Source organism: Protomyctophum bolini (genome assembly GCF_963924005.1).
Source record: "Protomyctophum bolini genome assembly, chromosome: 3".
NCBI lineage: Eukaryota > Metazoa > Chordata > Actinopteri > Myctophiformes > Myctophidae > Protomyctophum > Protomyctophum bolini.
In genome coordinates, this window is record NC_137864.1 from 32,497,521 (window position 1) to 32,511,669 (window position 14,149).

General features: G+C 43.9%; 2 protein-coding genes across 2 annotated transcripts in view; both read right to left on the bottom strand.

Annotated features, from left to right (window-relative positions):
• Positions 1 to 14,149, bottom strand: part of LOC308312524 (zeta-sarcoglycan-like) — a 205,291-nt gene that overhangs the window by 47,387 nt on the left and 143,755 nt on the right. The window lies entirely within an intron of this gene.
• On the bottom strand, positions 1,979 to 4,519 carry LOC308313380 (mannosyl-oligosaccharide glucosidase-like; the record flags this gene model as incomplete). The annotated part of the gene is made up of 1 exon (XM_080760479.1): positions 1,979 to 4,519. One exon carries the CDS (start codon positions 4,517 to 4,519, stop codon positions 1,979 to 1,981), a length of 2,541 nt encoding a protein of 846 aa, XP_080616605.1.

The window sequence follows — 14,149 nt, forward strand, 5'->3', positions numbered from 1 at the left end:
AGTGTGAGTCTCTTGACGCAGAGAACAGAGTTTACAATGTAACTGTGCGTAATGTTTTAAGGAGGATGTAAAAAAGTGTTGCAGCAGAGAGTCCTACAGTTTTAGGACTTCTGGGATGGGGAGTCATCTGCGGCAGGCAAATATTTTAACGCCCACGTTTTAACGGCCACTGCAATGTCATTATGGATGGAGAGGAGAGAACACCATATTCAGCCCAGGGATTTGATCTAGGAACTTTTAGGTCACAAGCCAAGTTCCACTATTGCATTACCTCTGCCTTGGTGAAAAATCCTCTCCCACGGCCCCTCTGTCCCCAGATGAAACCCTATTAAGACACATGGATGGAGGGATAGGAGGCATATATGGGAGACGGGATGAAGGGGTGCACAAAATCCTTTCCAAATGATCTGCCTCGGCTTCTGGAGTTCTCTCATGACTGGGGGGCGGGGGGGGGGGGGGGGGGGGGTGGTTGTGAGGTGGTGATGAGACGGGGGTGTAACGGTGAGGAAGTGGAAGAAGATGAAGAAGATATATCGAGTGTACAGTGATGATGGTCTGTTCCTATCTGCTACAGAGCCAAGTGTTGACTGTGACCCTCAAGTAACCCTCAAGTAACCCGTATTCTGTCTGTCTGTCTGTCTGTTATGATATAGTGATATACTGTAGTACTTTATTGTCAGTTTGCACTGAAATTCGTTTTGCGACCCAGCGGCCTTGTATACATACACATATAAAAATAAAATACAGTTACATACATATAAACATAACGGCAGAGAGCAATGTCCACAGCTCAGTCTAGTCCTGGCCAAAATCCTGATTATTGATTGATGGACAAAAGACCTCTTCTTATTATCTTATCAGTCTTATTGTATGCTGGAACACTAAGGCTCCACTTCTTTGCCTTTTTATTTTTTTTTACTATTTTGCATAACATTTTTGAATACCGGTAGTTAAAATGGCCAGTCTACAAACTCACGTGTCAATGTAAATTGGCTAGAACTATTCAAAAATGTTTTTCAAAAAAGTAAAAAAAAGACAGACATACTGTACTCAGTATGAAAATGAATCACTGAGGCACGTCACTTGCTCTCTGTAGTCTGTATCTTTAAAGAATGTTTTTTTGTTTTTTTGGACCCTCCTCTCTCTCCCCTGAACTCTTGTTATTCTGCAACCTTTTATGTGTTTATTGAGTTGAATTAAGCAATTTCCAAGTAATCTGTCTCCATCCTTTGGTACTCTGGCTATGATAGAGCTGTTGATTGGTGTCGCTGACAGCCTGCTGTTGTCTCACGCCAACCATTTGGAATCCTGCAGTCAGAAATCATTTGAATCAATGTTCATCTAATCATAACCTCTGTTAGTATCCCCTTCTGTGTTTTGCACAACCATCTCTTTCTGCTACACACTCTTCTCCCTGCTTCTCCCCCCTCCCTCTCTCACTCTATCTCACTCTCTCTCTCTCACACACATGCACGCGCACGCACACAGCCATTTGACATCTTTAGGTCAATATAGAAGGCATGCTATATTCAAAATATCAATTATGAATTGTCTGTTCCATCCATTGTGTAGTAACACAATTCAGTAAGGTTACAAAATGTACAATATCAATATACGTAGAATGCATGTCTTTACATCCACTCCAAAAATGTGCTCTGTCTGTAACACAGTGCATGTGAACAAATGAGATCACACCTTTATAGATATAAAGCATGCATCACTCCCTGATGGAAAACACAACAAGAGAGCTGTTCTGCAATTGGTTTCCAGTTTCAATCTCAGATATTCCATTTTTGAAGAGATGAATCCTGCATAGAGCAAGAGCTCAAGGTCTCTTCTTAGATGTGGACATTGTTTGTTGTTTAAGGCATGTGAAACACGTTGTGAGCTTGTAGGTTGACTATATTTGCCAAATGTTTATGCCATAATAGGGATGCTATATTGATAAAAACAAAGACTAGGGGTGAGATCTAAAGTATCAGTAGTACTGTTCAGCCATCATTAAAACAGTCAGGGCTGACCAGCCTGTGAATGGATGGCTTCCTAGACCTCTGCTGGTGCCATCGTCGTACTGTTCCCAGATATACCCCGTCTTAGCATATTGTCTGTAAACATTGTCGATGATATTTGTCCTGAGCTCCCGATAAAGGACAGCTGCCTCCTCTTGATAAGGCCCTTCTAGTTTGCTGTAGTGGTGCAGCGCCCTCACGGCCAGGTAGTTGATGTTGATCCATACGGGGCCCCTCCAGTAAGGGCCGTCATGTTCCGTATTCCACTTCATGTACATGGGGTCCGCCCTGGAGAGTGAGCGGAGGCCATAGGGAGTCCACAACTTGTCCGGGTCCCTCATGTCTCTTAGGATGTGTTCCAGCTTGGAGGACTTGGCCTCGAGGACGTGCAGCAGGAAGGGGAACAAGCTGACATAACCAAAAGCATTTACGTACTGCGGTTTAGGGTCACGGTGGACTGAGCGCACCAGTCGCTCCACAGGGAACTGGTGCCGTGGCTTCCCAGGAGGCACATATACATTTTCCCGCTGCAAGGACACTGCCTCAGTGTGGTTGCCGTAGTCACTGAAGGCACGGAGCTGCTCGGACCAGTGGAGCTCATCGAGGAGGCTGTTGTCGCTCAGCACTCGGTGGGTTTGCTCATACTCGTGGTGGGGTTCTCCAAGGAGCCGTGCGATGCTAACCATGGTACCTGATGCCAGAGCCATCCAGCAGCGTAGATCCACGTGGCGCTCATGTGCCGAGGGATGGGAGGCTCGTGGATAATCATCAAGCCCAGACGTCAACGTCTTGGGGTTGAGGAAGAGATTGGTGTCATTGTCGCGTCCGCGCCAGCGGTACGAGTTGGGCAGGGGTCCTGACTGTGTGGTGTTGTACCAGTCAAACCAAGTTTTGAGCCTTGGGTAGAGCCTTCGGAGGAACAGAAATGTCTCCCGAGATGAAGCGTCATGTGGGTTGGAGGAGAACTGCTCAATGAGCTCCTGAAGAACCAGGAAGAGGGTGGGGGGGTTGGCGTTCTCATTTTGCTGGACCACAAACTCAGCAGGGACCTTACTTAGAGCCTCATCTCCAAGGATCTGCTCACGGGGGATCCAGCCGTCAATGTTGATGAGGTCCAGCCAATGGGAGATGGATTCACGTGTCACCTGGGGGTCCCACTTGCTCAATAGCAGCTGGTGAAAACCCTCATCCCACAAGAACCCTCTAGGGAAGAAGGAGCGGGACGGTACCGCTGTAAATAATGCACCTTCAGGGTATAGAAGAGGGTATTTGTGATGGAGTGACTGCACCACCGACTGACCATAGAAATAGCCCATCCCACCCAGCATGTTGCTGAGGGCTGCCTTGCTGAATTTCACCTGAGCTGGGCCAAAGCCTTTGCTCTCGAGGCCAAAGGTCTTCTCAAACTTTACATCAAAAGCAGATTTCCTCTTCTCTAGCTCCTCGGTCATGGTGGCACCCGCCAGCTGGTTGGGCCGGTCGCGGAAGCTTCCGGACTCAAACAAGACTTCGATCTGGAACGGAGTCTGGACAGTCACCTGGTGAACCACAAAGTCACTCTCCTTCCGGGTGTCAGCAGCTGGTTGCTGTTGGTGCTGGTGGTGGATGGGCTTATCCAGGCCAATGTAACGTCTCTCCTCACTGGAAGGGGGGTGGTAGACAAACCTGTGGCTCAGACTGCTCTTCACAATATCAGTCAACTTCTCCAACCCAGGAGAGACAGTCTTAAGGTAGTTGTATCTGGCGTATTTGACACTGGAGGACTCCCCGGCAACAGGCTTGTGGAAGGTGATCTTGAAGTTACCAAGTTCCTCCGAGAACCCTGTGATGGAACTCAGGCGGTCCTTCCCCTCTATGTGGGTCTCCAGGGAGCCCTGTGTGTCTGCTGCCGCATAGAACATCAGAGAAATGACTGGCGCCTGGGAGACGGAACTGTCCTGGTTGGCAGTGATCCTCCAGGTCCAATCCCCGCCATGGTCCCCACCACCCCTCTTGACAAACTCTGTGGTCAGGGTGAAGCTGCTGTCTCGGATCTCCTGGACACCGAAGCTGAGGCCATCGTGCATCAGCCAGCCATAGCTTAGTAGACGGTCTCCTTGTTCGCAGGTATGCTTCAGGTTCACGTCCATGTCCTGGAACTGACGCATCCACATCAGACCTGTGACAGTAGATCTGGGACTCCTGGTTTTCATGCCAAAGTATACCTGAGGCCTGTATGACCCCCAGAATCTTTCAGGGGAGGCCGCAGCACTGGTGCTATTGGCATCAATAACACGGGGTGATGGGTGAAGGGTCACCACTCGCTTGGCCATATCAGAACGCAAGTGCTGAAGATAGAACACCCAAATGAGACGCAAGATACAAAGGCCAATAAGGGAGATGATAAAGACGTAGCGGAGGTCAACCTTATTTTTATTCTTCCCTCTGCGGTGCAATGCAGTGTCCTTCTTGTCTTTCTGCGGTAGGGGAGTGCGTTCACCAGAAGCCAAGGTCTTTCTCTGCCTGCCCATCACACCCTGCTGGAGCTGTCTAATGTACAGAACCCTAACTATTGAATATCCCTCGCTATACCTACTCCCTTGATTAACATCAAGAAGCATATTAACATTTACATCACCACAAGTAATTGGAGGCCAGTCTATGACATCAGTTATAAATTATGACATCAGCACTATGGTGTCACGTCAGGCATTGCCATATTTGGGAAGTTTCAAACCGCAGTTGTATAGTGGTTGTCATTATATAATTACTTGCGCAAGCAGAGCGACATTTCTTCCATGTCGCGTATGCGCCGTGCCAGCGTATGACGTAATGACTAATTGTGCTTGATATGGCAGTGCTGTCAGATTTAATGATACACATAGGGGCATTACCTTTAATCCTCCCGACAATAAAACATATCGTCATTACGTCACCATGAAAAACCAATTACACCCTGGCATTGGGTCCTTTAATCCACATCTTTAAAACGTCATCATTGAGATACTACTTTTTTACCTCCAAAAACTAGGTACGTAGCAAATAGCTAAACCTAATAATGCAATATTTCAAATGTTCTTTCACAGAGAAATTGTGTAGTTCGTAGCGGTCGACAGTACTTGCATTGAAGACAAATTGTGATTGGCCAGAATGAGATGATGTATGATGATGCTCTCAACATGGCTCAGTCTGTGGCATCATTGTCAATGCAAAGATGACATTGTCATGATTATAAGTAAGGAAGACAAGCTAACATGATTGTTAGTTTAGTATGTGTTCAGCTTCTGTGAAGTCCACACTATTGAAAGCTTTTTGCACAGAGCGGTATTCTGACTAACCCTGTATTGAGTTCAGTCAGGTTTGTCTATAAACTGTGGAACCAATTCATTTGCTATTTTTGAGCAGTGCTATAACCGCTCCAACACTTGACTGTGTGTTTGGGTGTCTATAATTTATGTAGTCAAGTCAAGTCAATTTTATTTCTAGAGCACATTTAAAACAACCAAGGTTGACCAAACTGCTGGCCAGCATAAAAAACAAACATATACAGTAGGAAAAATGCATGAGAAGATACAGTAAAAACATTCTTCATGAGTAAAAATAAAAGTACAGAACAAAACTGTAGAATGGGAGAGCACAGCAACACATGATTAAAACGTGGGGAGGGCATATGGTGATAAAAGGCCAGGGAGAACATGTGTGTTTTTAAACAAGATAGAAGGTGCAGCTTTCACAAGTAGCGGCAGGGCGTTCCAAAGTCTGGGTGCAGCGACTGAGAACACCCAGTCGCCTTTTGTTTTCAGGTGAGTGGGAGGGATCTTCAGGACCATCTGGTCTGCTGATCTGAGTGCCCTATAGAGTCGGGGGGAGTGATGAGGGCAGATATATAGGGAGGTGTCAGACCATGAAGGGCTTTAAAAACAAACATTAAAACCTTAAAATGTATTCTGAATTTTACAGGCAGCCACTGAAGGGAAACTAGGACGGGGGTGATGTGTTCTTGTCTACGGGTGCCAGTCAAAAGTCTAGCTGCAGAATTTTGGACGAGTTGTAGTCTGGAGAGAGATGAGGCGGTAATTCCTGAGTAGAGTGAGTCTTGATGAGATGAGGGCATGGATGACTCAGGTGTGGAGAGGAAGGGCTTTATTTTGGTGATTTGTCTGAGATGGAAAAACCCTTTTACTAGGAGTTTATCTGTCTGTCGAATTTGAGCTTTGAGTCTAGTATGACGCCCAGGTCTTTTACGTATGGTTTGCATGAGAGTAGTGGACTAAGTGTGTTGCTATGTATGGTAGATAAATGTCATCTTGCCATTGCAAAATTGCTAAATTCACTATCCACCCCCTGTGACGTCATGTGGGTCATCATTATACGTCATCATCAAATACGTAACGTAATAGTGGGTGCAGCAAAGGCACTTCACAGTTCACACTGAGGCGTGATTATGTTGATATGGACCATGCGTTCTTAATAAAGCTTGATTGATTGATTGGTTGATGCCAAAATCAATGAGAACACAGCAACACATACTGTACAGATGTCTGAAACAAATGCACGCATGAGAGATTACGGTCATATGCAGATTGTATGACTTGCCATTTGGTTAAAAAAAAGTCCTCCCCCCCCTCCCTAGATCTCTCCGTCTCTCTCTAGATCATTAGCTTCAAATAGACTTGATCCAGTCATTACATGTTTCATTTACTCTCACTGTAAAATGCTCCACTTTTCATGATGAGAGGGAGAGAGGTACTCAGAAGTGTGTGTCTGTACGTGTGTGTATGTGTGTGCTTGTGTGTGTGCGTGCGTGTGTGTGTGTGTGTGTGTGTGTGTGTGTGCTTGCCTGTGTGTGTGTGTGTGTGTGTGTGTGTGTGCGTGCGTGGGTTTTTGTCTAGTAACATTCTTTGAAATGTTGTTCCTTAACTGAAAAATATGTACATGTGTATTAGGGATGCCGCCGAATAATCGATTTTTCGATTATGTGTTGCCGTCCCCAAAATCGATAAGTAAGGCTGCATGATATATCGAACATGTCCCTTCATCAGAGTGGAGAATATAAGTATAAATCAAGTTGAGCAAAGCCACTCTTCTCTGCCCCTCTCTCTAAGGCCGCAGTCACACCTTTGAGACAGCCGTCTTATGGTTGTCTGATGAAAAGCATCAGACAAGACAGCTCCCAATGCATTTCTAATGGGAGTCACGTGGTTTCATCAGACAAACGTGTTTCATGGGGGGGGGGGGGGGGGGCAAGACACGAGGCATAAAACAGTTTGTAGGCGACATGCTGAAGAACAAGGCGGCACCAGACACAAGACAAAAAGGGTTGGGTTTACCCGCCAACCAATAGGAGAGAAGGTCCGTTTGTTACGCTGCACTGGGCGGTCTTTTCACACTCTGAGTCTGTTGTTTTTTTTCTGCATAGTGCAGACACGGAAGAGGAAAGCCTATGCACTTTCGTATTAACGAAAATGATTTTATTGTTAAGTAAAGTCGTTTGGTCTGTTCCAGTAAGCAATTCAACAGGAAAATATAATCCCTGCCCGTCATGGCCGAACAGAAAATTAAAACAAACGTTATAATTCAAGGTGCATGCATTTTCACTCCTAATGCTTACCGGTATATGATTCTGCCCTGTGTTATGATCTGAGTGCCTATGCTGTGTAGCCTACTTGTACGACTGTACGTGAATATACAAATGTACTAGATATTTATCGTGTACACACGCACACGCACACCCTGCATTGACAGAATGGACCGGAGCTACTTATAAACTGAAAAAGTCGCTTGTTTAACGTGCCACGGCTGTGACAGCTAGCAACAGGCTAGCTGTCAAACTAGCAACAGGCCAGGGCTGACAGTCCGAATGTCGGCAATCCAGTTAAAAAGCACATCAGTAAAACTGTGTATCCGAACCTTAAAATCCATATGCTGTCTGCAGTGGTTAAAAAACAGGGCTTAAAAAGAGCTTAAAAAGACGGAGCTTCGTCATTGAGCTGCTGCTGTGTTTCAGGGTTGAGCTGCTTAACGTTCGGTGTGCATCGTTCATCGCTGAAACTACGCGACTATATTAAAATTTCAAATACTGTCTCAGCAGAAATTTTGATTCATATGATTCAAAATCATATGATTTGGTTGTTAAAATAAAATAAAACTGTTAATATGAATGAACATGTTTTCAGTTCGCATGGGCAGTGCGCATTGGACTGGAGATTATGAAAGAGTCGTAGCCATGACTTATATTTCTGAAAATGCTATTGCTCCCAAACAATCCTTTTGGGCATGAAATGTTATGATTCCCCCCCTTTTTTTTCTCTCATTTTTTTAATAACATTAACATCGAGGTGTCCACTGGCATCTGTCGTCTCCTCTCCTGAAGTAACGCTGAACGGTCTGACTGCAGATAGGAGAGAGCCGTGCGCCCAGGCGCCCCATGGCTAACAGCCTGAAATGCAACAAGTCGTGTGTTGTGGTAAAATGGATGCGCTTTATTAAAAATAATGGAGTCGTTGCTAACAGAAAATATTAATTTTCCACAATGATGCCATGCTTAGTCTGCGTACCTGGAGGCTATATACATACACACGGAATCAGTGCCAGACTTGGCACCTACTGTGGTAGTGGTACTGATAAAGTGGAGACGCAACACGTTGACACAACCAACAAGCTACTAGCTACTGTGTCCCGCAGCTAACAGCGTAAGGACAACAACAGGGGCAACACGTGGATCTGTTTCCGCATGTCCTCGCACCGCCCACGCACCGCCCAGATTCCGCAAAGCATTGTGGTCAATTGATGCGGCAAACGACAAGACAGCTGAAACCATAAAACATTGATAAGACGCTTGTCTGAAAGGTGTGACTGGCGCCTAACAGACACAGTTAACGATCGCTTGTTAAGTGCCTGCCAGACAGACAATCAGATGAAATGAAGGCAGGTGTAGACTAGAGTGTAGACTAGTGAACTGAACATGTTGTCTTTATATCAAGTAATACATACCAGCCCCTTATGAAACTACTTCTCCCCAAATCCAAATGGATTTCATTTTCCATCCTGAATGGCACTGAGAAGATCTCCACAAAGGTTTACTCATCAAAACTGATTATAAAACTGTAACCATCAAAGCATGCACTCAACATATGGTCATGTGCATAATATAAAATCTTAAAAGTTTTATCTGATATTGATTTAAAAAAATAAAAATAAAAAAACGTGGGGGGGGGGGCGTCGATTAATCGATTATTAATCGCCAGAGCTTTAGAATATTCGATTGGGCAAATGGTCACCATGTGGCATCCCTAATGTGTATAGATAACAAGGACTTTTTTAGATACCTTCAAGTACGAGAGTACTTCATGGAGGTGAAAGCTTCCGAGCCGGTGGCCTCAAACGATCTCATACAGGTTTTTATACAGGCATATAAGCATGAGTCCAAAAGAGCAGTGTCTAGTGTATACAATGCTTTGGTTTCAGCTAGGACTAACTCCACAAAGTAGGCTACATTAAAACTAATTGGGGAAAAGAGTTGGAGATTACCATCACTACAGAGGAATGGGTAAATATGTGCAAAACACAAATTACGTCTACAAACTCAAGAATGTGGAGAGAATTCTGTTGGAAGAACACCTAAAATTAAGTCAAGACAATTGAAAACAGAACAGCCATGCTGGAGACGCTCATATATTCTGGACTAAAATTCAGAAATACTGGATATCCACTCCACCTTGGAGACCATTCTGTGTTTTAAGATACCTCAGACTTGTTCCTTTTTATTGCTGGGAAATATCCCTGAAGAGTTTCTAATACAGTACATTTAATCAAGATCCTCTTACCAAGAAGTAAGAAAGCGACCACACGACGCTGGTACCAACAGGACCCACCAACGAAAGAACATTGGATGGACATTACTGAGGAACTGTATGTTATGGAAAAACTATCATTCATACTTAGACTACAAGAGGACAAGTTCGATAAAAAGTGGGAAAAGTGGGATCTCTTCTTTCAGCCTAGCGATAATGTATGAGGATTTCAATGAATGTACTGTATCTTGTAATATGAATAATGCAGCCTTGTTTTTGTTTCCTTTTTCTTTTTTCTTTTTTGTGTTGTCTGTCTTTTCATCAATACAAATTAAGTGAAAAAAAGAAAATAAATGTTGTTCCTTTAAATCGTTCAATCTCCCTAGGACGTTCAGAGTTTTGGTTCAATGCTAATTTAACGAACATTTACACTGTTTTGTCTTGTATTTGTTTTGTTAAAAAATAAATAAAAATAAAAATGAATACGCCCCTTGGGGTCTGCAGACCTCACGTTGAGATCCAGTGATTCAGGGGTTGCTGATCCCATACTAGCATAATGGAATATGTATTCTTATTGAATGCACCCGAGTAAAAAAAGTGACATTAAAAATAATATACTTCCTTTGTTTGTTTCCCAGCCATTTAACAGCAAATGAGCAGAGAAGCGAATATATGAAGCGTGTAATCACCTTTTTTGTTATTTTTATTTTTTTGCGCGCGGCGGACGCAGCCGGTGTGTGGTGGGCTTTACATGGACATCTATAGGCCTAATTATGGAACTTACTGTATGTGACATTTTGTCAGGTAGTTGTGTGTGTGCACGTGTGGTCGTGTGTGCGGTCTTAAAGGGGGTGTAAATTATATTGTTTTATTAAAATCCCTGTGAAGTAGCTCTATATTTTACTATTGACTAATGACTATATTCAGGAGGGGATACAAATCAGGATAGAGAACCCATAAAGGATATGCTACAGGATAAACAAGTGGAATTGCAAGTGATGAAACATAAACAAAAACTGAATGGACAAAATTGGAACTGGAACACTGATACAAAAAACTAAAAAAAAGGAAATCACGTGTGAAGTGAGGGGCACAGTGTACGTATATATAACCCAAATTATGTCTTACGTTTTGTGTGTGGCACACACACAAAAACACTTATGGGTTTCTCTCCTGTCTGGATAACATTGGTACACCATGACAGAACCCATGGTGGATAATTATGAACCCACAGCGTTTCACTGGGACATCTAGGTCAATGCTGTAAACCCTGCATTACAGTACAAGCAGCACCAGCGTCTGGCACCTTCACAGTGTTTCCTGTCTGTCACAGAGTACGTGTCACAGTGTACGTGTCACAATGTCACAGTAAAAGTTCAGGCAAAGTGAGAATCTTGTTAACATTCAAGTAGAATCCCACTTCTTGATTGCCTGTGAGGTTGACCTTTCTTTCTTCTGTTCAGTTATCTCTGCATGGTGAGGACAGGTCATCTTTATTTACAGTGAATGATGAATTGTCGATCTGCCCTGACCTGACCTAACCTTCGTGGATGAAACTTGCACGGTGGGGGAGGTATAGTATAATTGTCTATAATCTTCATGCTGTGTTTGAGACTGGGCAGGAATGTCATGGTAGGACGGGTCATGGCTGCCCTGCCTCCTCAGTTTGGCCTTCTGCCCTGCAGAACCTTTATGAGCTCTGTGGCCAAGGTGGCCTTGATGGTCCCGCCCCCACTAGTCTCATGTTACCAGACCGTTGCCTCTCGCAATTTCCGAATGCTTCCATCATACAGTCTGGAGCAACGGAAGATCTATCATGAGTAAAATATAAAGCAGAAGTGGAGCCTCTTCATCTATATAGCTTTCTGCTTAGCAGAAAAGGAAATAAAAAATAATAAATTGCAAAGATATTTTAAAATATATATTTTTCGTGAACGGCATCTTCCTTACTCGGATTTTGGGAGGTGTAGTTCCAGACTCTATATACTGTACTATGCTCTACTATATGCATTCGGGGATTGTGGAATAGTTGTCTGGCTATGTGAGACAACGCCCCCAATGACCCAGCTTTTAACCCTGTGTTCTCCTCTGCCTCTGTGACGGTTTCAGACAACACTGTCTCTTATTGAGTGTACTCTTACTCCCCATGCCAACATTTGACTCAGGAGTTTGTATGTATGTTGATATTTTATGAATGCCAATCAATTTAATTTAACTTATCGCTGAAAAGTAGCAGATCCACAAGCTTCAAACGTTCAAACGTTTTTTTAGGTAATGAGGTGAAACAGGTGAGGATTGTCAACATGGTCAAGTAATTCAAATTTGAAGTTGTGAACAGTAAAACAAAGACTACGTATTTCCTGTAGGCGGAGCCGGCATAGCTGCGGGGTAAACCTGCACCTCTTCTACTACAGTGAAATGGTAGAGTGACTGATGTTAGTCTGCCTCAAACGTTACTCTATTACCTGCTTTTTACTAACACTAACATTACAAAGATGCCCAGAACATCGGGATGAACCTGTGTAGTTTATGGCTGCTCAAACAGTAGTGGCAACATAAAAACAAAACGTTTAAGTCAAAATATCCACCGCGGTGGCTGAGACCAGAGACAAAGCAGTGAAAGGTCCTGAAACATACATAACTTAACATACATCTTACCCAATACCCAATCTTTCTGTTTTATGAACACAAGGCTGCTGTATTTTATACCTCATACTAAGCCTTTACACTGTAAAGTTTACAGTATTCATTCAAGTAATGTTAGTGTTAGTAAAAAGCAGGTAAAGGAGTAATGTTTGAGCAGACTAACATCAGTCACTCTACCATTCAATGTAGTAGAAGACGCAGGTTTAACCCGCAGCTATGCCGGCTCCGCTACAGGAGATACGTAAGCTGCGACCATGAGACCGTTTCTGAATTTATGAATCTATATGCACTTTGTTACCATGGCCAGCACCACCTCTGACCTGCATCTCCGTCTCTCTCCAGCAACACACCACTATAGTCAGCTATAATGTACCTCTCTCGCTCTCTCTCTCCGGGGGTCCTTGGTCAGAGTTTGCTGCTTTTCCTCCACCATGATATCTCTCTCTCTCTCTCAATTTATTCTGCTCTGAACCGTCGCTGACCTCAGATCTATATTTTCCCTCTCCGTGTCTGTATCTCTATTATTCCTCCTTATCTCCTTCGCCAGTTGTTTTAAAACTTGTTCATGTCAAGGTCCCCCACATTATTCTGTTTTTAGCCCCCCCCCCCTCTCTCTCTCCTGTTATCCACTTAGGAATTAGAGGGCTGTCATCAGGGTGAGGCAGCTTGGGTGCAGAATTATGTATTAATTTTCAAATTACAAAGAACTTACAAATTGCATTAGCGGAGCAGAGAGCCAGGATGGAAGACAGAACCCACACACCAAGGGCAAGGTATAGACACTAGACATGTGATTCCCAAACTACACATTTCTAAAGTTACATAATTACCTGGTCTTTCAAGACCTTTTTAATACCATGTTGGTCAAATGTTCTAATATTCTGTAAGATGGAGCTACTGCTACCCACTGCTTTTTTAATCACACACAGACAAAGGATTTCACCCCCTTTTTATGCCTGGAAACCTGTGATGTGCCAATATAAGCTGAGCTGAGTTGTGGTACTGGTAGCTCCTATTAGTTCAGATGCAGAAAACAAATGTACTCCAGCAGGCTGAAATTTACAAAGCAATAAAAGAAAATGTAATTTGTTTTTGGTGTTCCGATGCTCGGACAAACTGTCTCTTTAGCCAGGGCTTCTGTTTGTGTGTGCTCTGAGTTCTCCCACAGTGTCCAGTGTGTCCTAGATGGGAACACACTGAATGCTCTGTCTCCCATAACAACACAACAGTGCACTCCAACGCCCCCCAGAGTGAATGTACAAACTCTGCCTCTCTCGCCCTGCTTGTGCTCCTTATTCCTCCACATTTTGATTGTCTCTGTCTCTCTCTGTGTGTGTGTGTGTGTGTGTGTGTGTGTCTCTCTCTCTCTCTCTCTCTCTCTCTCTCTCTCTCTCTCTCTCTCTCTCTCTCTCTCTCTCCTAATCCCTGAACAACTGCCTCTCCCTCACTCTACTAATCCTCTGTGACAATAGCAACATTGAGGCTAGCATTAAGGGCCCTACAAAGGCCATTGGATGACACCTAATTCACTAGCACCTTCTTTACAGTTGCACACAGCCAGTCTCTCTTCACTCTTTAAGCATACACAGGTGACAGCGGTGACAGCATGTCACAAGGGCTCTTATTATATCCTAAGAAAATATCAGTACCCCGCTAATTCATCCAACTTCAGAAATGACATGCAAATTGTAGCCCACGAATCCAACTGTGTGCTGAAGAGAC